This window comes from Semicossyphus pulcher, unplaced genomic scaffold, assembly GCF_022749685.1.
Source record: "Semicossyphus pulcher isolate SPU_LCO1_2020_fin unplaced genomic scaffold, fSemPul1.0.p SCAF_13, whole genome shotgun sequence".
NCBI classification, from domain to species: domain Eukaryota; kingdom Metazoa; phylum Chordata; class Actinopteri; order Labriformes; family Labridae; genus Semicossyphus; species Semicossyphus pulcher.
The window spans coordinates 740001-760709 of record NW_027211637.1 but is presented as its reverse complement, the minus strand read 5'-3'; the positions used below and the strand labels follow the sequence as shown (position 1 = coordinate 760709).

The window sequence follows — 20709 nt, the reverse complement described above, 5'->3', positions numbered from 1 at the left end:
AAAGTAGAGTACAAAAAATATGAAAGCAGGTACTGCAAGTTAAAAACCAACTTTTTTTGAATGATGAATTAATATTATGATTCCTTTATTAAGTTCTGATACAGAATTTTATTCTATACCTTCATGAGACAAGACATTTATATGAAACTGCAGTCAACAAGATTCTTCTTTGTAGCTGATGTTTAACTGACCTCCTGTACACTGTCGACAGACTAATACTGTGAGTATTAAAACTAAAATCTCAAAGAGGTTTACGTTTGACTTTTTTTCAGTCTAAATTTACAATTCTGAAGATTTTCTTTGTACAGGTATTTTTATTATTGAGAGAATTCAACATTTAAAGGAAGAAATGACGGCAGTACAAACCGTATTTAGAACTCTTTTATAAAGAACTTTCTTCAAGCTATTCAAGTTGCTATTGTGAATATTCTTAGTAAATAAAGAGGGAAAAAGGCAGAGATAGAAGTGCTGGTCTCTTGCCTTGAGGTGAGTGTCGCCTGAGAGGCTGCACTCCGGGCACCGGTAGCCCACCCTTCAGGAAATCCCCTTCCTTCTTCCGCAGTGGTTGATGACGTCACCAGGCTGCAGCATCACGGCTCGTTGTGCTGATGAGCGAAAGAGGCTCCATGATGCTCTCTGTCTCTGCGGCTTCAGTTATCCTCTCTCTGGCCTGGATTTATCCGGCTCACGCGCTCTACTTTCACATCGGAGAGACGGAGAAGAAATGTTTCATTGAAGAAATCCCGGATGAGACCATGGTGATCGGTAAGATGATGAGAGGTGTTAGCTTCAGGTAGCTAACTAGCAGTGCATGCGAACAGCTGGCTCCAGCAAAGATGCTGCGGTGAATAAAACAGAGATAACAACGAAGAACACGTTAAGTTCAGAGTAATTACACATTTTATTACATCGCTTTTACACGCTGTAGTCACAAACACGGACTGTTTCTGTGCCTCTTTACATTTGGCTTATACAGTATTATCTGCACAGTGAGCGATAGCATTACACCTGAGTTAATTTACACTATAATCACTGAAAAATAGGCCACAGAGCACTCACGCAAGTTTAGTGATGGTTTAAATGGATCCATTTTATTGTGAGCTGCAGACAGCTGTTAGCCTAAAACCAAGCTCACCTAAGTAACGTGTGTACACGGTGTTTATGACAATAACACTGTCATCAGTAACCATTTTAATACAAAGGTAATATTACCATTAAAACAACGCCCACACTGAGCCCCCTGTGCGTGTTGTTATTATTAACTGTTCTGATTCACAGTGGAAAGTTTCACCCATGACTCTGCCATCTGTTTAACCTGAGACTTTTTAACATGTTAAATCTACTGATCTGATACCGATGAGCTTTACATGTGAACGTCAGAAGAGTAGACTCCATGAATGTAATGCCTGAAACTAGGCATAGGTAGGCGTAGGTGTCAGGCGAGGTGATTAACTGCACGCTGCCTTTGTTTATGTTTCACAGGGCAGATATTAAAAGTGAGTGAGACATATGACTGTTAGAGAAAGCAGGATGAGATGTTGTGTTAAAAAACACCACTGAACAGGACAAACTCAGCAAAGACATAAGAGGTACAGCTTCGTCCACAGGGGGCGCCAAAACCAACACAAACCCAAAGTTCCTCTCAGCAGCTTTAAAAGCTTTTCTTTGGCGTTTTTATTCTTTTCCATTTCATGTTTTGGTCGTTTTTTTGTCACTGAAGTTTCATTATGTGGCACACTTATATTACATCGTTAGTTTCATTTTGTATCACATGTTTTTATTGTGAAACATGATTTTGAAAGGTTCAAGGTGCCACCATGCTTGACTTCCTTCAAAACAAACATGATCATTAAAGTTAAACACTTCAGATAAAAACACAATTAAAAGGAAAACAAATGATCAATAAACAATCAATTATAAAGTATGTAGCTCTGTTGCTGTGTTTCTCTTCTCTGATGACTGTGATACCTGCTAACCTGCCTCCTTGCTGCTCTTCCGGTCTGACAGGGAAGTACAGGACTCAGCTGTGGGACAAGCAGAGCAGCTCCTTCCTCCCGTCCACGCCCGGCCTGGGCATGCACGTGGAGATCAAAGATCCAGACACAAAGGTCAGCACAGAGGAGGAGCTGATATAAAACACACACACATACATGTGAACAGAATCTAAAGATGAGTCTCTCCTGCAGATCATCCTCTCCCGTCAGTACGGCTCCGACGGACGCTTCACCTTCACCTCCCACACTCCGGGAGAGCACCAGATCTGTCTGCACTCCAACTCCACCAAGATGGCTCTGTTTGCAGGAGGGAAACTGGTACCAACACAGCACTGCTTTCAAGATGTTACACAGATGTTTCCCTGCATGAATATTTAAACTGAGGGTGGTTTCATGGAGCAGAGAAACCTGACCCAACCCAACATACAAACAATATCATATAAAATATGTACATGAGTGTTACATGGCATTATTACATGTTTATGTTCTTAAACCAGACTCGAGTCTGCTTAAATTATAAACTGTTTGATCCTGGTTCACTTATTCAGACAAATCCAGGACAGGTGTTCTGCAGTAAGCTCTCTGAGTCATTCTTCATCATGTCTTTTGACGCCCACAGAACACACACACATTAAGACCACCTGTGTCTGTATATTTCAGAGGGTGCACCTGGATATTCAGGTTGGAGAACACACCAACAACTACCCTGAAATCGCAGCTAAAGACAAACTGACGGAGCTGCAGCTGAGAGTGCGGCAGCTGCTGGACCAGGTGGAGCAGATCCAGAAGGAGCAGAACTACCAGAGGGTCAGTAACACGCCTGTGTGATGTGTGTCACTGTGTCTGACTGTCTTCATGCCCCTCCAAAGACTCTTCATGCCCCTCTGAAGATTCTTCATGCCCCTCCAAAGACTCTTAATGCCCCTCCAAAGACTCTTCATGCCCCTCCAAAGACTCTTCATGCCCCTCTAAAGACGCTTCATGCCCCTCTAAAGACGCTTCATGCCCCTCCAATGACTCTTCATGCCCCTCCAAAGACTCTTCATGCCCCTCTAAAGACTCTTAATGCCCCTCTAAAGACTCTTCATGCCCCTCTAAAGACTCTTCATGCCCCTCCAAAGACTCTTCATGCCCCTCCGAAGACTCTTCATGCCCCTCTGAAGACTCTTCATGCCCCTCCAAAGACTCTTCATGCCCCTCCAAAGACTCTTCATGCCCCTCCAAAGACTCTTAATGCCCCTCCAAAGACTCTTAATGCCCCTCCAATGACTCTTCATACCCCTCTAAAGACTCTTAATGCCCCTCTAAAGACTCTTAATGCCCCTCTAAAGACTCTTAATGCCCCTCCAATGACTCTTCATGCCCCTCTAAAGACTCTTCATACCCCTCTAAAGACTCTTAATGCCCCTCTAAAGACGCTTCATGCCCCTCCAAAGACTCTTAATGCCCCTCCAATGACTCTTCATGCCCCTCTAAAGACTCTTCATACCCCTCTAAAGACTCTTCATACCCCTCTAAAGACTCTTCATGCCCCTCTGAAGATTCTTCATGCCCCTCTAAAGACTCTTAATGCCCCTCTAAAGACGCTTCATGCCCCTCCAATGACTCTTCATGCCCCTCCAAAGACTCTTAATGCCCCTCCAAAGACTCTTCATGCCCCTCTAAAGACTCTTCATACCCCTCTAAAGACTCTTCATGCCCCTCTAAAGAGTCTTCATACCCCTCCAAAGACGCTTAATGCCCCTCTAAAGACGCTTCATGCCCCTCTAAAGACGCTTCATACCCCTCTAAAGACGCTTCATACCCCTCTAAAGACTCTTCATGCCCCTCTAAAGACTCTTCATACCCCTCTAAAGACTCTTCATACCCCTCTAAAGAGTCTTCATACCCCTCCAAAGACTCTTAATGCCCCTCTAAAGAGTCTTCATGCCCCTCTAAAGACGCTTCATGCCCCTCTAAAGACTCTTCATACCCCTCTAAAGAGTCTTCATGCCCCTCTAAAGACTCTTCATGCCCCTCTAAAGACTCTTCATACCCCTCTAAAGACTCTTAATGCCCCTCTAAAGACGCTTCATGCCCCTCCAATGACTCTTCATGCCCCTCCAAAGACTCTTAATGCCCCTCCAAAGACTCTTCATGCCCCTCTAAAGACTCTTCATACCCCTCTAAAGACTCTTCATGCCCCTCTAAAGAGTCTTCATACCCCTCCAAAGACTCTTAATGCCCCTCTAAAGAGTCTTCATGCCCCTCTAAAGACGCTTCATACCTCTCTAAAGACTCTTAATGCCCCTCCAAAGACTCTTCATACCCCTCTAAAGACTCTTCATACCCCTCCAAAGACTCTTCATACCCCTCCAAAGACTCTTAATGCCCCTCTAAAGAGTCTTCATGCCCCTCTAAAGACGCTTCATGCCCCTCTAAAGACGCTTCATACCCCTCTAAAGACTCTTAATGCCCCTCTAAAGAGTCTTCATGCCCCTCTTGTTTGTGTGTTTTGTCCTCTGCAGTACCGTGAGGAGCGTTTCCGGATGACGAGCGAGAGCACCAACCAGCGCGTCCTCTGGTGGTCCATCGCTCAGACGCTCATCCTCATCGTCACGGGCATCTGGCAGATGAAGCACCTCAAGAGCTTCTTCGAGGCAAAGAAACTGGTGTAACGTGTGTGTGAGCAGAAACAAAGCGCTTCAGTTCACAGACTTTACGGAGGCCCGGGAGGAGACGTGAGGTCTTGTTGTCAGTCGTAAACGGTACGCTGAGCCCGCTCACAGCGGCAGGTATCGATCCTGGGCGACGTGTTCTGTAAATGTTTTAGGTTGTTTTTATTTCCCGTTAGTAACAGCAGCTGCTCTCTTGTGTTTTCCTGACGACACTGGACACGTCCTGTTTTCCCCTCCTGTTGTGAAGCAGCTGAGGCGACAGGGACCTGACGTCTTTATGGTCAGACACGAGCGGAGGAATGATAGTTAAAAGCTGTTTCGACTAATAACTGAGTAGTTTACTGAGACGTGGTTTTATGTTCCTGTTGTTGTGAGTGTTGCACAGTTTTATATCTCCTAACCACAGCTGGTTTATCTAATGCTCACTCAAATATCACACTGATTCCTTACATGTCCGAGTGATACGCTTCATTTGACCCCAGTGCGCCTGTCAGCAGTGTTTCCGCCCTGAGAATGATTGAACGTAGTTGTTAGAACATATTCACATGAAACTTGGTACAGCTGTGAAGTTCGGGGGCCTGAACATTTTCAGACTCAGTCGTCACTGAAACACCTCTTGGCGGCCATTTTTTCCTTCCACTTTACATTATTTAAGGTCCGTCTCTTTAAGCTAACTTGGGTCATATTGTTTAACTAGAGGATCAAGATTTTAAACACAACATGCATGCATCATGTTTGACATTAGAACAAACAGCATTTCATTCACACGTCACTGATTAACCCCTGAACTCTTCACCTGGACACTTTGTGATGTTGTCGTTATTATAATCCACGATCATACAGACACATCTCTTCATCACGTCGGGCTCAGGAGATGTGATCGTTATACTTCATTTCGTCGTTTTGTTCACGTCCCAAAACATTCGGCTGAACCAAGTTTCACGTCACCTCGACTTTAAGTTTAATTGAAGTATTTCTTCTGAATCATAACCTCTCGTGAAGCGTTGGTAACCGGTGAACAAACTGGTAATCATGTTAGCTCATGAACCGATCAGTGTTTCATTCTTCTAATAATAAATTCTTTAATCTTCACTGAGTTCCTGTTCCAGCAGCAGCGACACGTTTCACAGGAGGTTGGTCAGAAACATGGCGGCTGTGTTGTTAGTGTCGGCACGTTCTGCTGAATGTATAAAGTCTTTATATTTCCTGTCGAGCTGCTCTGTAGATACGTTTGTGATATCAGGACTTTACTGTAAATAACAGCTGTTCATTTTCTAAAACCTTTTACACTGACTGAAGTCTGTGCTTCTGTGTCACCAGTGCTCAACTACATATTTATTCTGTCTGAGCTTCACATTTAACAGGATTTTTACAGCCTCCATAAATAATTCAGACTCAGAGACGTCAGTGAGTCAGCGTTCTTTAGAGTGTAGATTTGAGCCGTTCTGGAGCTGCAAAGTTTATTTATTTTCCAGGTTGTTAAACGATCTCTGACATCCTCCAGATGTCGCCTCCATGTGCTGAATAAAGAAACGTCTCCATCCCATCTGCCTCTGATGTTTTGGTTTCCCTTTGACCCGACTGGAAGAATCACACAGCAGACATTTTCAACACAAGATTTATTGCTCGGCTTCAGACATCCGAACCAAACAATCCTGTCAGAGCATCCTGCGAGCGTCCGAGCACGAGCGGATCGATCTTATTAATCAGTGACGATGACAGAAACACAAACACACCGACCTGCCGACATCTTAAAGACACCACAGCGACACCTGTGTACACACCTGCAGCACAAAGTCAACACTTTGCATAGATCCACCCCCCGCTCTTCTCCAGCAGTGCACCAATCACAGCACAGACGCACAGATTAACACACCTCATATCAAGAATAGAGATCTGACACACGCGTACCAAAACAATACCAAACGCACATACTGTGTGTCGTTATAAAGGGATCAGTGATTTATTAAATCAAGTCTCTGTCTGTACAAGAAAGCGGTACATGGTACTGTTGGACTTCACGTTAGAGCACGGTCACATGTCGGGTTTAAAGGTAGAAAATATCACATCAAACAAATCCTCACTATCATGTCAAACACTTTCCGGGCGTGTTCTACATCTGACTTTAACCCAGTTATCTGTAGGAAGGTTTCCATGAGCTACAGGTGAGTATCACTACTGTTAAAAAAGGTCTAATGCCACTCTGCTGCAAAGAGCAACACGGGCACACACAGAGCGACGAGGATTAAATACACTTTAAAATGAGGCTGCGGTCGAAGCTCCAGCCGCTCCGTGGAGACGATCTGCTTCACCGCTCGTGAAGAGTTTTTATTTTATTTTAATATCTCAGGGACGAGGAGCTCTTCTTCTTAGTGTCCCGACACGGTCAGGTGCTGCATCTTCTTGGCCGCCTCCTCTGACACCATCTTGGCGGTCTTCTCGGGGCTGGGAGCCGGACTGGGACCCGGGCTCGGGTTTGGAGTGTTGGCTGCACTGTTGGGATACTCTCTGTTACCGAATATGATGCTGCCCACCCGCACGTTGGTGGAGCCCACCTCGATCTGCAACACAGAGGGGCACACGCAGGTATCAGAGTCCATCACAGCGACTAACAGGCTTTTATTTACCGTGTTACTGACCCAAACAACATCCACGATACTGAAAATCTCAGACTGAATACTTCATGTTAAAGTGTCACTAAAATGTTTCATCGAAATGTTCAGACGGTTTCCTGCCGGCCTCCACCGCCTCCACCGCCACCACCACCACCGCCTCCACCACCACAAGAAAAAATGGACTTTATGATTATGAAGAGTTTAGAAATATGCATAAAACAGGATCAACACTCACTGCATGTTCAAAGTCTGTGGACATGCCCATGCTGAGCTCCACCTCCTCCAGAGGAAGCTTCAGACTGTCGCACACTTCCTGCCTCCGACTCAGCAGCATCTGCAGGAGAACAAGAAGATGACCTGATGAATTCTGTTGGCTCAGCGTGTCGTCCCTGGTGTTACCATGACACATACTGAGCGTGTCTCTGGGGGGCACACGTTCAGACTCAACCTCCGTCTTTAACGCCCCGTGTGACCGCTTGTAAAGGAGCCTTTAAAAAACACGGGACTAAAACACGGACAAGTGGAGCGCCAGTGAAGTCGAAACTCCCCCGTCTCCTTCCCAACAGACTCTTTTGAGCTCTTGGGGCTGTTTGGTCTGAAAACTACATTTAAATGTTTGTAAAGAAGCTCAAACACAGTCAGCGCTGTGCAGACAGCTTGTGGAACTTATCAGCCGACTTACACAGTAACACTGATAACTGTGTGGCAGGTTGATGCCAGCCTGCCATATTCTGTTGGTTAGTTCAGTATAATATAGATAAAATGTGTAGCTTAAACAGTTTACCAGCGCACACAGGACAGTTGGTGACTTGACTGCATATATGCAGCATTTTGGACCCATTGAGTCTCACACTCACAGAGGGAGAGGGGGGGCTGAGGTACCATGACGCTTCAGACACTGAACCCTTCCACACATGGCCGAGGATCAAACCGGCCCGGCTCCTCCTCCTGACCCACAGTCCCCTCTCAGAAACACCTGGTGTCTGTGTGTTCAGCGTGTGTACCTGAAAGTCGGGGTTGGGGCCGAGGCCGAGGTCGTAGCCGTAGCGTCCGATGGTCATGAGTCCTGAGAAGTGCAGAGTGGCGCACTGAGACACGATGTGCTTCACTGTGTTCACCGTGTCCTCTGGAGGGAGGCCATGTTTACCTGCAGAGCACAGGTGACACGCTGTCTGAGAACACCTGACAGGTGATCCGCTGTCGGAGAGTACATACAGTAATAAAATGAGCACTCACTCTGTTCTCCGCTGGTGTTGATCTGCACCATGACCTTTAACCTCTGCGTGCTGGCTCCTCTCAGGCGCTGCCACGAGCTGTTCACTTTGTCAGCCAGTTTGGCCGAGTCCACCGTCTCCACCAGGAACAGGTTAGGCACACCTGAGAGCAGAGAGAGTTAATGTGAGGGTTCCTGACATGCAGGGGGATTAGGGGGGTCGACTGTCACTCACCCAGGAGTTTGTTGACGTTATTCTTCTGTAGGTGACCGATGAAGTGCCACTTAATGTCCGGACAGGAGGACAAAATCTGAGGGAGAAGAAACGCTGTAAAAACCTGATTTCAGACTGAGAGGGAGAAAATTAAAGTCTAGTTTATAAAAGTGACCCCACCAGAGGATCTGAGGCTTTGTCCACCAGCTCGTTCACCTGGTGAGGACACAAAGACGAGGTTACGTTGATTCCTGGTTTCATATTCCTGCAGTGACACCTGTAGCTCTTTACTCACGTAGTTTTCTCCAAAGTTCCTCTGCCCCTGCCTGTACGCCTCCACCACCATGTCAGGAGGCTTGGTCTTGCTGACAGCGACGAGGCGAGGAGGCACAGCAGGAAGAGTCTGAGGAAGAACAACACAGGGTCATTAATCATGTGTATCAGTGCGAGCTTCAGCAGAACAGTGAGTCAGCCTGTCAGGGTCCTGCAGAGATCACACTGATGTTCTCATATCAGAGCTGCCGTTTATCTCTGCATCCTCTGACCTACATATCCACCTTCATCCAGCAGCATCACGCGGATCTCTGCCTGATAACACCGACCTGTTCACCGGTGCAGGTCTGTGTCTGAGCTGAGGGGAATACAGGCTGATCACAGTGTAAATAATGATCCTACAAAACACGCCGATCACGACGTCATAACGCTGTTCCTCAGTATGCAGCCTCCTCCTGCTCCCCCGCACATCACGCACAGAGCATGCATGCTGTTATGAAAGTGCTGCCAGCAGCCCCCCTGCCTCCCATCCAAAGGTTGAGGTGTTTGGCAGCCTTACATAACGCGTCGTGCCGCGGCAGCGACACTTTTTCTGACCCGGCAGAGAAGCTCCGGCAGCGGGGCTCCTGAGCAGGATTCTCCCGGGCTATAGTTACCTTGGCCCGGCGTGCCGCCGCCTGGTTCACCCGCTCCACCACCGACTGCAGCGCCTTTCCAACCTCCTCCGACATTGCTACTTTCCACATACCGTCAGACGGCGACGACACACACGCGTAAAGAAACGTAAAGAAACGTGTGCTCGATGACGACAGCAGGCTTTCAAAATAAAAGTCCAACGGAAGAGGAAGTGCGTCCTTTGCAGATAGCGCCCCCTACTGTTGCTGCTGCAGAGGACGTAACTGCCTGTTCCTGTTTCATGTGCTGCCTTCGTGAAGCACGTTGGAGTTGGAAAAGTGCAGTAAGAATAATTATTTATATTATCTGAACTGCACATAGATATGTAATACATACATTAAATATACAGTCTATGCTCCTGACTGAGATGTAAAGTCACTGTTCTCCTCTTCCCCTAAACGACAATACTTCCACATTAATAAATCCTTCCTACCATGAAGATATATATTTAAATAGACTCATTATGGCCCAAACTGTAAGAAAACCATCTAAATACAGCTGTAGAAATATGAACCCTCACTCAGACCTGTGGCCATCCGCTAACTGTCACGTACACGAGGTTTTGCAGATGGCACATGATTTTTGCCACTTTAATGTTTCATTAAAATTAGCTGGAAAAATACTGAACAATGCTTGTGTTTAAAGTGCAACAGGTTAAGTTTCAAACAGCCTCTCTGTGTTGTTACTCTGCTGATTTAAATGTTGAAACCTCCCTCAAAGATATATTTATACACAGACATGTATGTGTACATTTCAGCATTTAATATCAAGAAATACATTTAAAACAATAATATCTGTGTGAGTAAGAGCTTTAAGTTTATGCACTGCGGCAACTATAAGGCTTCCTTTGGATGGTTATGAAGATATTTTGAACATTTGTAGTCAGACAGACATTTAGTCATTTACCTGTACACCTGAACATTTGTCAGACAGTAACCTGCAGCACAGAGGAAACATCAGAGACTGAATGCACGAACACAAAATACAAAGAAAAGCAGATTTATTCACAAGATTTCACAATTCAAAACATGTCCAAAGAAAAAGCGTGTTACAGTTCGAAGCTTTACATCTTTAAACAAAAACTAAAAGGAAAAACAGAATGTAAAAAAGTGTGAGCCTCTCTTCTGTCAGACTCTCTCCAAGGCCTCCAACATGATGATGCTGTTTCCTCTGATGACCTGCGACAGACAACACACACACACACACACACACACACACACACACACACACACACACACACAGCATTTAAAACTTATACTGTACATTTATATTCCCTCCTCTTGTTGGATGAAAACTGTAAACTTCATATCTCTGATGGGAAGTGATTCTTTGTTTACTAAAGAACAGTACGTAGTTTAAACTCATGATCTGCGTTTAGAAGTTAACCCCTTCAGCAGGAACCAATCGCTCCCCTATTCAACACTGAACACTTCAGTCTATAGAGAGGATCACATGGAGATCTCTGACACTTAGTTATAGATCTCATTTTGCATCATGACTGACATAATTTGGGACGCATTGCATTGTAGGAATGAAGTCATGAAGACGTCATTCCCTTCACACCAAAATGTATACTTTCTTGTTCACTACAGTGCGCAGCATGGCTGCACTTTGCATACAGAAAGTTACAATTGGGATAAATACATCGTCAGTACACCTTGAACTTTGACCCTCAGGCTCACACACCTGTCATAGTCGTAGCACAAAATGTAATTTTGGTTAAAAATGTAATATTGGATATACAAAACGCCATTCACTGAGCCTGTCAGTCAATGTGCGATGATTGTGGGTCGTTTTAGCAAAACTATCGTGCTGGTTTTCATCCTGTAAATGTGTCAGAATGCCGTCAGACTGGTATTTTAGCCAACTGTATGGGGATGTACTTTTCTGTCATACTAAATAGTATTGGTATTAGAACACAGCCTTATTCACCCCTATTTCCATTGTGTTACAAGAATTTGTAATGGCACAGCATGGAGCACGATACATGACAGATTAAATGTCTGATGGTAAATAAAGCACACTGTAGTAAATAGAATTTGCAGGGTAACGCTGGCCGTCAGGTACTGACCACCATGCCGATGGTGTTCTGTTGTCCTCCCGGGCCCATCTCAATGGAGTCGTCCACGACCAGGTTCATGAAGGGATCAAACCCTCGCAGGATGCCCTGCACGTGTCGGCCTCCATTCAACTTCACTACAGGACAAAACAAATCACAACAGAATGTCAGGTTACATCACTGATCCTGTTCAGGTCGAAAGGCTTTCAAAGTACTCCCATTGTTTTCTGTCGTTTATTAGACGATTTGTGATTTTAACTGTGCCAACAGTTTCATTTACTGCCCGTCTGTTTTTGTGTCTTGATCGGTGGGTCACAGAGAAAAACTGCTTTGTTGTCCAATTAAAAGCTTTTTGTAAACCAGATTTTAAAGTGCTATAGAAACGAAGTTTAATGTTGTTATCATTAATCATTTCCATCTCATGTTGGGGACAGCATCCTCCCCACTGCATTGTCTGCTAACATTCAGCAGCTCTTCCAGGCTTCATCGACATATACACACTTACATAGAGTAACAGTAAAGTGTGTTAATGATCAGAGTAAGCACACTCTCTTTGGTGTCTCGAATGTAAATTAATTCATAGTGCTCTTCATACTGTTGTATAATCTTGAATATTTCCATATTTCCACCTCCCGCACAGTTAAGAAAACAAAGCTGATTTGAGGTTTGGCCAGGCTCGACGAAACTACGCGTCTGTTTTTCTAGCAGCGGATTTAAATATGAACTTTCATTTGTACTCACAAGACAACTTCTTGTCCATGAACCTGAAAACAGAAAAAAATATTTTTACATTAGGTTACAGATGATTCATGACCCAGTGAGACATGCTAGCTAATGTTAGCTTGTTTGCATTGCAGAGTCGAGCCGTTGTTCTTCATTTAGAATATAAAACATTTTAAAATCACTGAGTTCGTTTTTATTCACAGAAACTTCATAACTTACTTTTTGAGCTCGGGTGGATGCGCTTTACTCATTTTGTCTTTATTCTATGGACGCCGACAGTCACTCGTATGAATTTCGTTTCACAAAACCGCGGAAGGAAAGCGTGTGGCGAGAAACCGGAAGTAACTTAGTGAACTTCCTCTATTGATTTGGTGCTGCTGTGTGCACAGCGCCGCCATGTGGTTGGGAGGACGCATAAGTCACAGTTATTAACATTGCGCTGAAATGTGTCAAGACTGTAAAGTAAGATGATAAACGTTATCAAACAACAAATTACAGCAACATCTTTATAGCGAACCGCTAAAAATGCACTTTGATATTTTCTATTCTATTTTGTGGAGGTCTTTTCGTACAGAATATTGTCTTGCTGTTGACAAAAAACCAAACTTCGTTACATTACAATCCATGCTTTATTGTTTTACGTTTCAGTGACATCATTTTCAGTGCTCAGGAACTAACTGACCTCAGGTTTAGTAAGGGTGGGACAGAAAATTGATATATAATATATATACAATATATCATCGTCCCGACTGGTGTGATTCAACATCGTTATATTAATTTGAAAAATTCAGCGCTGTAAACAGATCTCTGCCAATTTGAGTCACATCATTGTTCATCTCAATTTGTGTGAAAATCTGTGAAGCCTACACCAAATTGCAGTGAATAATACATTACATAATAATACATAATAATGCATTAATTCTTCACCTTTTTAGGGGAGTTTTGTATTCTTCAGTTAATCAGAAATTGTGATCATTATATGATTGTCTTGCAATTTATCAATTATTGCAGAATCGCGGTGTCGTGATATTATCGTTATCGTGGGCCACGTATCACATATCTTATCGTGAGTTACCCTGCGATCCCACCCCTATGGACCAGCATGAAAAACTAATCAGTAAAGAAAGAGACAAAACGTTTTGTGAGAGTCGTTTTAATTACGTTATCTATAAACTCATCTCCAAAAGTCTTTGAAAAAGTGGAAGCTTCAAAACCTATTAAATAATTTCTACATGTTCACAGTAGCACTTTGAAAACAGTAGCTGAACATCCTGTGGAGAAAAAAAAGACTCATGTTGATTCTGGTTCATTAACCCCGAGCGCATTTATCGAGCATCAGGAAACACAACCATCGGTCTGTTGCATAGCGAGGTAACATCTCTCCAGCACATGAAGGCTAACATCACGGATATATATCAACTAACCATGACGACCATTAAATCTGTGTTCATTCTATTGATCATGGCAACAACCAATAACACATGGTGGCTCGTGAGAGAGCATCAAAACATTTTACACAGGTTGGGACCGTTCTGACCTCAGCGCTGTGAGCGATTAAATCACCGCGGCTGCAAAGACAATGATAATCCGCACAGTGACACTCCGGAGTTCACACTGAACTTTAACTTATTATTGCAAAAACTAAAGGAACATACTTTAAACACAGCAGAAGACAAATCTGACCTCACACAGGTGCTTGTGACATACTCCATGTAAATTCCTTTAGCCAAACAACAAAGACATGAACAATCGATGAAGTAACAGATGTCACAGACGGCAGACGGACGTTTGCCCGAGGTCGGACGCTGTCAAACTGAACCACTCTGAGACGACAGAGGAACTTTTCTCTTGGATCATGTTGACGTTTCACCCAAGTCTGAAAGAAGTCTCACGTTACTCTGAACAACAGCACCTCAGGGAAGCTCTCATTAAGTTAAAGTGAAAACTGAATTTCATTTTTAACTTTTCCGTGACCATAAATTCAAATGGATAGAAACAATTAATTCATCACTGAGCTCAAAGGTTGGAAGTAAGTCTATGAGATTCCTAGTAAACGATTAAAAACACCTGGAATGGTCCTTTAACGACCCGTCTCTGTAAGCCTGGGTACGTAGGCAAACTCTAACTTCCTGTTAAAACAGAGTGACAAATGCTCGATCAATGAACTGGTCAATCAACAAGAATTTCATGAGATTTCATCACTCTCCGCTCTCAACCCTTCAAGGCAAAACGGCGTTTCTGTCCACATTCAGGCTGACCCTCAGGCTTTGCTGGACGGGGGGGCGTAGCCCTCTGTGAGGCTGTCCTCCTCCACCCGCAGCCTCAGGTGCTCCTGACAGTGTTCGAGGAAGGAGTCGAGAGCAGAGAAGCCCTGCTGGCAGGGAACGCAGTGGTACAGTCTGTGTCTCTTTGAGCCCGGCCACTTACACGTGTCCATCTCGTGTGTGCACACGCTGCACTGCCTCCTCCTCAGCGACGACTGGTGCAACTCCACGTGCTCCCTGAGCTGGGACTGCATGGAGAACACCTCCGCACAGGAGGGGCAGGGAAACTCCATCTCCTCCTCCTCCTCCTCATCTTCTTCCTCCTCCTCTCGCTGCTTCTCCTTCTCCTGAGGCACTTCTCTGCTTGTCCCTGCATCAGTAACTGTTCTCTGTAGTCTGGGCCCCTTCTTGTGCCTCGCTGGTCCAGCTCTAACAGTCTCATCCTCTGCCAGGCTGGTTTTTTTTGGTCTCTGTATGTGGTTCTCTGATACCTCAGAGTCTTTGGTGGAGCTTCCTTCAGAATCATGTTTGTCCTTGACTGAGGTGAAGCTCAGCTCTGTGTGCTGTTTGTGGTGTGCCCTCAGGGACAGATGATGGAGGAAAACCTTCCCGCAGACGGGACATGGATACGCTCCGGGCCTCCTGAGCCTCATGATGACCGGCCTCGACTCTCTCAGGACGTTTTTCTCTCTGCTGTGCTTCTCTTTCCTGTGCAGGTACAGCTTAGAGGTGTTCCTGAAGACCAGGTCACATGACCGACAGCTCAGAAGCTTGGTTTTGGATTTTGACCTTTTAATTGGGTCTCCATTGACTCCGACATTCCCTCCACCTGAACCTCCCCCTTTGGTGTGTAGTGTCTGTGGAGCCGTGAGATGCTCCTCTGCGTGGTTGGTCTGTTTATGGCGCTGCAGTCCAGCTTCAGTACGGAAGCTTCTGGAGCAGAGCTCACACTCACTGAGAGCTCTGCTGCTCGGCTCTGCGGTGTCAGAGCAATCAGAGCAGGTCGAGTCTCCCTCAGAACCAGCAGGAGAATCATCAGGCAGGCTGCTGGCCTCAGCTACACCTGATGCAGACGGAGGTTCACTGCAGCCGGCCTGCTGATGGTGCAGCAGAGCCTGTTTCTGGCTGAAGCCCCGTCCACACGGGGCACATGCGTACGGGCTGCTGTCCAGGAGGTGAGGCTGCAGGTGTGGCGATATGTCCTGAGGCCTGCCGGGATCTGAGGTCCGAGTTGTACATGCGGGACACGGAGAGCCGAGCCGTGACTCTCCGTGACAGAGCTCACAGGGGGAGGGGTCATGACCACATTTATGTAGCTGTAAGGACGACCGCAGGGAGAACTCCTGTCCACAGGAGGGGCAGCGGTGAGGTTTGGGTAACGTGTGCTTCACCTCCTGGTGGTGCAGCAGATCTGCCGCATGAGAGAAGTCCCTATCACACTCCTGACAGACGTACGAGGGCAGGTGGGATGTTTGCGGACGCTGGTGTCGCTGCTGTTTCGTGTCGGCCCGAGCGATAAAGCTGGCAAGTCTGGACAGAGTGTCTGTACTCGTCTTTGAGCGGCTGAACGACTCTGGGGGCCGGGTGGTGCTCCAGCTGAGTCCATCCATCTTCACCAAGCTGCTGCTGCTGGAGGAGAGACAGAACAAGTTTTAGACCTTAACTAGAAGATCAAGCAAATGCAAGAGACAGAATACAGGGCGGAAACATCCAGCTGTGTTGCGTTAAATGTGGGTTGCAGCTGGAAACACACCCAGCAGCTGCTTCCTCACAGTGAAATGCTAACAGTTTGTCAATAAATGTTCAAGTTCTGATAGAAAAGGGGAAGTGTTCCTTCCTGTTAGCTTGTTCCTTTGCCGTTCTAACGACATTAAACAGCTCAGTATCATTTCAAAGCCACACAGAAACTTTGTTCGATAACATCTGACCAGCATGAGGTACAGTCATGTCCATGCTAATGGCAGCAGGATTACTGAGTTTGCTGCGCGTCCACAGGCTAGCTCCATGTTTGCTAACGTTAGCTCGTTGCTAGCCGAGCGAACGTGATATAAAGGCACATTTGAGCTGAGCAGCAGAGCTCGGCTCTCACACACACGCGCTGTGACGGTTAAATGTCCCACCTGTAGACTTCAGACGGTGTGTATCAGTGACGCTCGGTGTCGTTGAAACAATCCTCTGTAGCATGGCTGCAAAAGTGAAAGTTTGTAGGGGATACTTCTCTAAGCTGACTACGTCACTTCCGTTACGTCACGCCCACCTATGAAACAATCACATATTTTTGTATCCCTGATCATTTTTAGTCTTATATTATGGAAGCGTACGTGTTCTCTGCCGGTCTTTTCTCAGGTGTCTTTCTTTCTTTACTACATGTTGTAAACGATGACGTCACACGTTTTATCAGTATGTTGTGCCCCTGCGGGGTTACAGTGGACAGCCTGCTCCAGAGGAGTGAGTACGACCCTTCTCACCTATTTACAGGTACAGGTCACTCTGCTGACGTCTGCATGTTTCTTCCATATTGTTTTGTATGTTTGATGTTTTTCTGCTTGCTGCAGTACAAATGGCCCATTCGGGACAATAAATAATGGCTTGATGTTGAGCAGGTGTCTGTTCTGTTTGTATATATAATATAATAAAGATACAATCAGTAACATGTTTTTAATCCAAACAAAGTCAGACAGGTTCATTAAAGAACCCCATTAAAATTATATATAATATAAGTAAATTCCAAAGTCAGATATGTTTTTGTTTTGTTTGATGATCTTTGACCTCGATGTCAAGGTGCTTTGTGTCTGTCTTTAAATTGGCAAACTGGATTTAATTGCCTTTTTAAAAAAGTGAAAAAACAGAAACAGGTTTTTGCTGTGAAAGTGCCTGTAATGCACAAAATCTGTTATATCATAGCTGCTAGCTTTAGCGACATAAAATACAATTGCCACCTAAATCCCTGAGCTGTAACCCTGATTAAAGACTGAGGCAGAATTAAGTTTCCTTCACACACGTATCCGAGTCTGACCAACAGATGTTTGCATATTAAACACAATAACCTCTGTTCTTTACGACCTCCCTTTGACGGTTACATTTAGCAGTTTTAGGACTAAAAGAAATAATTGCACATTACTTTATATTCAACATGAGAAAAGCTCTCAGCGCTGAGTTCTGTCTGCAGGCATCCCTTTCAGGCTCGTATGAAGTCTTCTGTAAGCAGCCTGAGGACGGACGGGGGATGAAACACACGAGTCAACCTGAGACGATAGAAGTGTCTCAGTGGAAGTTACACTCTTCACACACACACACACACACACACACACACAGACACAGACACAGACACAGACACAGACACAGACACACAGACACAGAGACACAGAGACACAGAGACACACAGACACAGAGAGACACAGACACAGACACACAGACACACAAACACACAGAGACACACAGACACAGACACACAAACACACAGAGACACAAACACACAGACACACAGAGACACAGAGACACAAACACACAGACACACAAATACACAGAGACACAAACACACACACACACACACACAGACACAGACACAGACACAGACACACACAGACACACAGACACAGACACACAGACACACAGACACAGACACACAGACACACAAACACACAGAGACACACAGACACAGACACACAAACACACAGAGACACAAACACACAGACACAAACACACAGACACACAAACACACAGAGACACACACAGAGACACAAACACACAGAGACACAAACACACAGACACACAAACACACAGACACAAACACACAGACACACAAACACACAGACACACAAACACACAGACACACAAACACACAGACACACAGAGACACAGAGATACAAACACACACAGAGACACACAGAGACACACACAGAGACACAAACACACAGACACACAAACACACAGACACACAAACACACAGACACACAAACACACAGACACACAGAGACACAAACACACACAGAGACACAAACACAAACACACACACACACACACACAGAGACATACAGACACAAACACACAGACACACAAACACACAGACACACAAACACACAGACACACAAACACACAGACACACAAACACACAGACACACAGAGACACAAACACACACAGAGACACAAACACAAACACACACACACACACACACAGAGACACACAGACACAAACACACAGACACACAAACACACAGACACACAGAGACACACAGACACACAGACACACAGAGACACAAACACACAGAGACACAAACACAAACACACACACACACACACACAGACACAGACACACAGACACACACAGAGACACACAGACACACAGACACACAGACACACACACAGACACACAGACACACAGACACACACAGAGACACACAGAGACACACAGACACACACAGAGACACAGACAGACACAGACACACACAGACACACACAGACACACAGACACACACAGACACACACAGACACACACAGAGACACAGACAGACACAGACACACAGACACACAGACACACACAGACACACAGACACACACAGACACACAGACACACACAGACACACACAGACACACACAGAGACACAGACAGACACAGACACACAGACACACAGACACACAGACACACAGACACACACAGACACACACAGACACACAGACACACACAGACACACACAGACACACACAGATATAGAGAAAAGCCAACATGAAGAATAACAATCGTTTAATATAAACCAAAAGTTAATACAGCAGGTACTGTAATAATTTAATGACTCTTCGTTAGGCTGAAGCTCTGACTACTGACGCACTCTAAAACAGGTTTGGCATATTATTGTAGGATGAGCACAGCCTTTAGTTACATCACCACCATCATACTCTGAGGACACAAATAAAACAGCATGAAGTGAACAACACCTGTAAGGTAGAGACACAATCAGTCGGCTCACCTGAATGAAGGAAACACAGTTTAAGGCTAAAGGCGAAAAAACTGTAACAGAGACATTCAGCGTGTTGCAGAGAACAAGGCTGATGGACACCAGAACCCGAAGCAACTGTTTGACTCTCCTAAAGAAAATCTATCCACTGACTCTCCTGAGTCTGTTCAGCAGAACTTCACTGAACACATCGCTGTAAAAGAACTCAGAGCTCATCCTGGATACCAACTCAGACTCAGTGGCAGCAGAAACGAGCACGCTGCGAGTCCTCATGTTAAACTGTAAAAACAGAAGTGATGTCAGAGAAACCAAAGTACCAAAGCTAATGATTGTCATACCTTACATAACACACACTGTGTTATAATGATCACTGGTAATGAAGGTAGATGAGAAGTGAACACGTGTTCGTCATCATGTTTGACCTGAACATACGTACTTATAACACACTGATCCATGTTGCACGTAACGAAGGCATCGTCGTCACGCTCTGAGCTGCACGGCGTCCACTGGACTGTCAAGTAAGATGGAGTACCGACAAACACTGACGGAGGCTCGTCCTCCATCTTTAAAATATATCTAAGCACAGAGACAGCAGGTATCCAGACATCAGATACTTCACAGATCATCTTTAAGACTACTCAAATCAACACTCGGACCATCAGACCATGGAGCATCTCTCAGTGTCAGAATACACACAAATCTATAACTAACAGTTTATTTAACTCTTTAAAATGTAACTAATTTAGATTCATCTTGAGCAGTTCTAAAATTATATCCGAGCCACTTCAGCTGAGACAAAGGGGGTTTCAGAGCTGCACGACCCAGCAGGTTTTCCTCGTCCACGCAGAGGCAGAGAAAATAAAACGCATGACTGTTGATTTAAAAGAGAAAAATTCAAAATGAAGATAAACTGATCCAATCAGTTCAAACATTTGCTCCTCCAAAGCCCCTTTCACACCCGCTCTGCACCCTGAACATGTCCTGACTTGGCGCAAAGATGTCCCCCGTCAGACCGGGAAAATCTCCCGCTGTGAGGGACATGTGTGGGAGGAGACTCTGGAAGATGTCAG

General features: G+C 45.2%; 5 protein-coding genes across 7 annotated transcripts in view; 1 reads left to right on the top strand and 4 right to left on the bottom strand.

Annotated features, from left to right (window-relative positions):
• Positions 1-597: 597 nt before the first annotated feature.
• Positions 598-6195, top strand: tmed4 (transmembrane p24 trafficking protein 4). The gene is made up of 5 exons (XM_069659806.1): positions 598-765; positions 2008-2108; positions 2187-2312; positions 2655-2801; positions 4502-6195. The coding sequence occupies exons 1-5, from the start codon at positions 609-611 to the stop codon at positions 4649-4651; spliced, it is 681 nt and encodes a 226-aa protein (XP_069515907.1). The 5' UTR covers positions 598-608; the 3' UTR covers positions 4652-6195.
• A 64-nt stretch (positions 6196-6259) lies between these two features.
• On the bottom strand, positions 6260-9734 carry plpbp (pyridoxal phosphate binding protein). The gene is made up of 8 exons (XM_069660280.1): positions 9623-9734; positions 8989-9096; positions 8874-8909; positions 8715-8790; positions 8503-8643; positions 8271-8413; positions 7502-7600; positions 6260-7212 (listed from the first exon to the last, which is right to left on the bottom strand). Exons 1-8 carry the CDS (start codon positions 9710-9712, stop codon positions 7021-7023), a joined length of 885 nt encoding a protein of 294 aa, XP_069516381.1. The 5' UTR covers positions 9713-9734; the 3' UTR covers positions 6260-7020.
• An 890-nt stretch (positions 9735-10624) lies between these two features.
• On the bottom strand, positions 10625-12757 carry snrpg (small nuclear ribonucleoprotein polypeptide G). Its single transcript, XM_069660441.1, has 4 exons — positions 12643-12757; positions 12442-12464; positions 11713-11837; positions 10625-10819 (listed from the first exon to the last, which is right to left on the bottom strand). The coding sequence occupies exons 1-4, from the start codon at positions 12672-12674 to the stop codon at positions 10769-10771; spliced, it is 231 nt and encodes a 76-aa protein (XP_069516542.1). The 5' UTR covers positions 12675-12757; the 3' UTR covers positions 10625-10768.
• Positions 12758-13373: 616 nt separating this feature from the next.
• LOC138590074 (zinc finger protein 169) lies at positions 13374-16892 on the bottom strand. Of its 2 annotated transcripts, none has more exons than XM_069660622.1 (2): positions 16808-16892; positions 13374-16316 (listed from the first exon to the last, which is right to left on the bottom strand). In XM_069660622.1, the coding sequence occupies exon 2, from the start codon at positions 16295-16297 to the stop codon at positions 14684-14686; it is 1614 nt and encodes a 537-aa protein (XP_069516723.1). In that variant the 5' UTR covers positions 16298-16316; positions 16808-16892; the 3' UTR covers positions 13374-14683. The 2 variants fall into 2 exon arrangements, with proteins under 2 accessions (XP_069516723.1, XP_069516724.1); XM_069660623.1 differs by having other exon boundaries at positions 13374-16313; positions 16808-16854.
• Positions 16893-19411: 2519 nt separating this feature from the next.
• tbc1d22b (TBC1 domain family, member 22B) overlaps positions 19412-20709 on the bottom strand; it is a 12056-nt gene continuing 10758 nt past the window's right edge. For both annotated transcript variants that reach the window (XM_069659957.1, XM_069659958.1), the window contains one exon: positions 19412-20709. This exon is cut by the window's right edge and continues 917 nt beyond it. The gene's annotated coding sequence lies outside the window, so the exon portion shown is untranslated.

Bases quoted from the DNA above. Each gene is read 5' to 3' on its own strand.
- tmed4 (XM_069659806.1), top strand. From the start codon at position 609: ATGAGCGAAAGAGGCTCCATGATGCTCTCTGTCTCTGCGGCTTCAGTT. The intron at 2,313-2,654 runs GTACCAACACAG...TGTATATTTCAG, and splicing joins TGTTTGCAGGAGGGAAACTG to AGGGTGCACCTGGATATTCA. The intron at 2,802-4,501 runs GTCAGTAACACG...TGTCCTCTGCAG, and splicing joins AGGAGCAGAACTACCAGAGG to TACCGTGAGGAGCGTTTCCG.
- plpbp (XM_069660280.1), bottom strand. From the start codon at position 9,712: ATGTGGAAAGTAGCAATGTCGGAGGAGGTTGGAAAGGCGCTGCAGTCG. The intron at 8,910-8,988 runs GTGAGTAAAGAG...TGTCCTCACCAG, and splicing joins GGAACTTTGGAGAAAACTAC to GTGAACGAGCTGGTGGACAA. The intron at 7,601-8,270 runs GTACACACGCTG...GTTCTCCTGCAG, and splicing joins GCCCCAACCCCGACTTTCAG to ATGCTGCTGAGTCGGAGGCA.
- snrpg (XM_069660441.1), bottom strand. From the start codon at position 12,674: ATGAGTAAAGCGCATCCACCCGAGCTCAAAAA. The intron at 12,465-12,642 runs GTAAGTTATGAA...TTCTGTTTTCAG, and splicing joins CATCCACCCGAGCTCAAAAA to GTTCATGGACAAGAAGTTGT. The intron at 10,820-11,712 runs GTCAGTACCTGA...TGTCTGTCGCAG, and splicing joins AGAACACCATCGGCATGGTG to GTCATCAGAGGAAACAGCAT.
- LOC138590074 (XM_069660622.1), bottom strand. From the start codon at position 16,297: ATGGATGGACTCAGCTGGAGCACCACCCGGCCCCCAGAGTCGTTCAGC.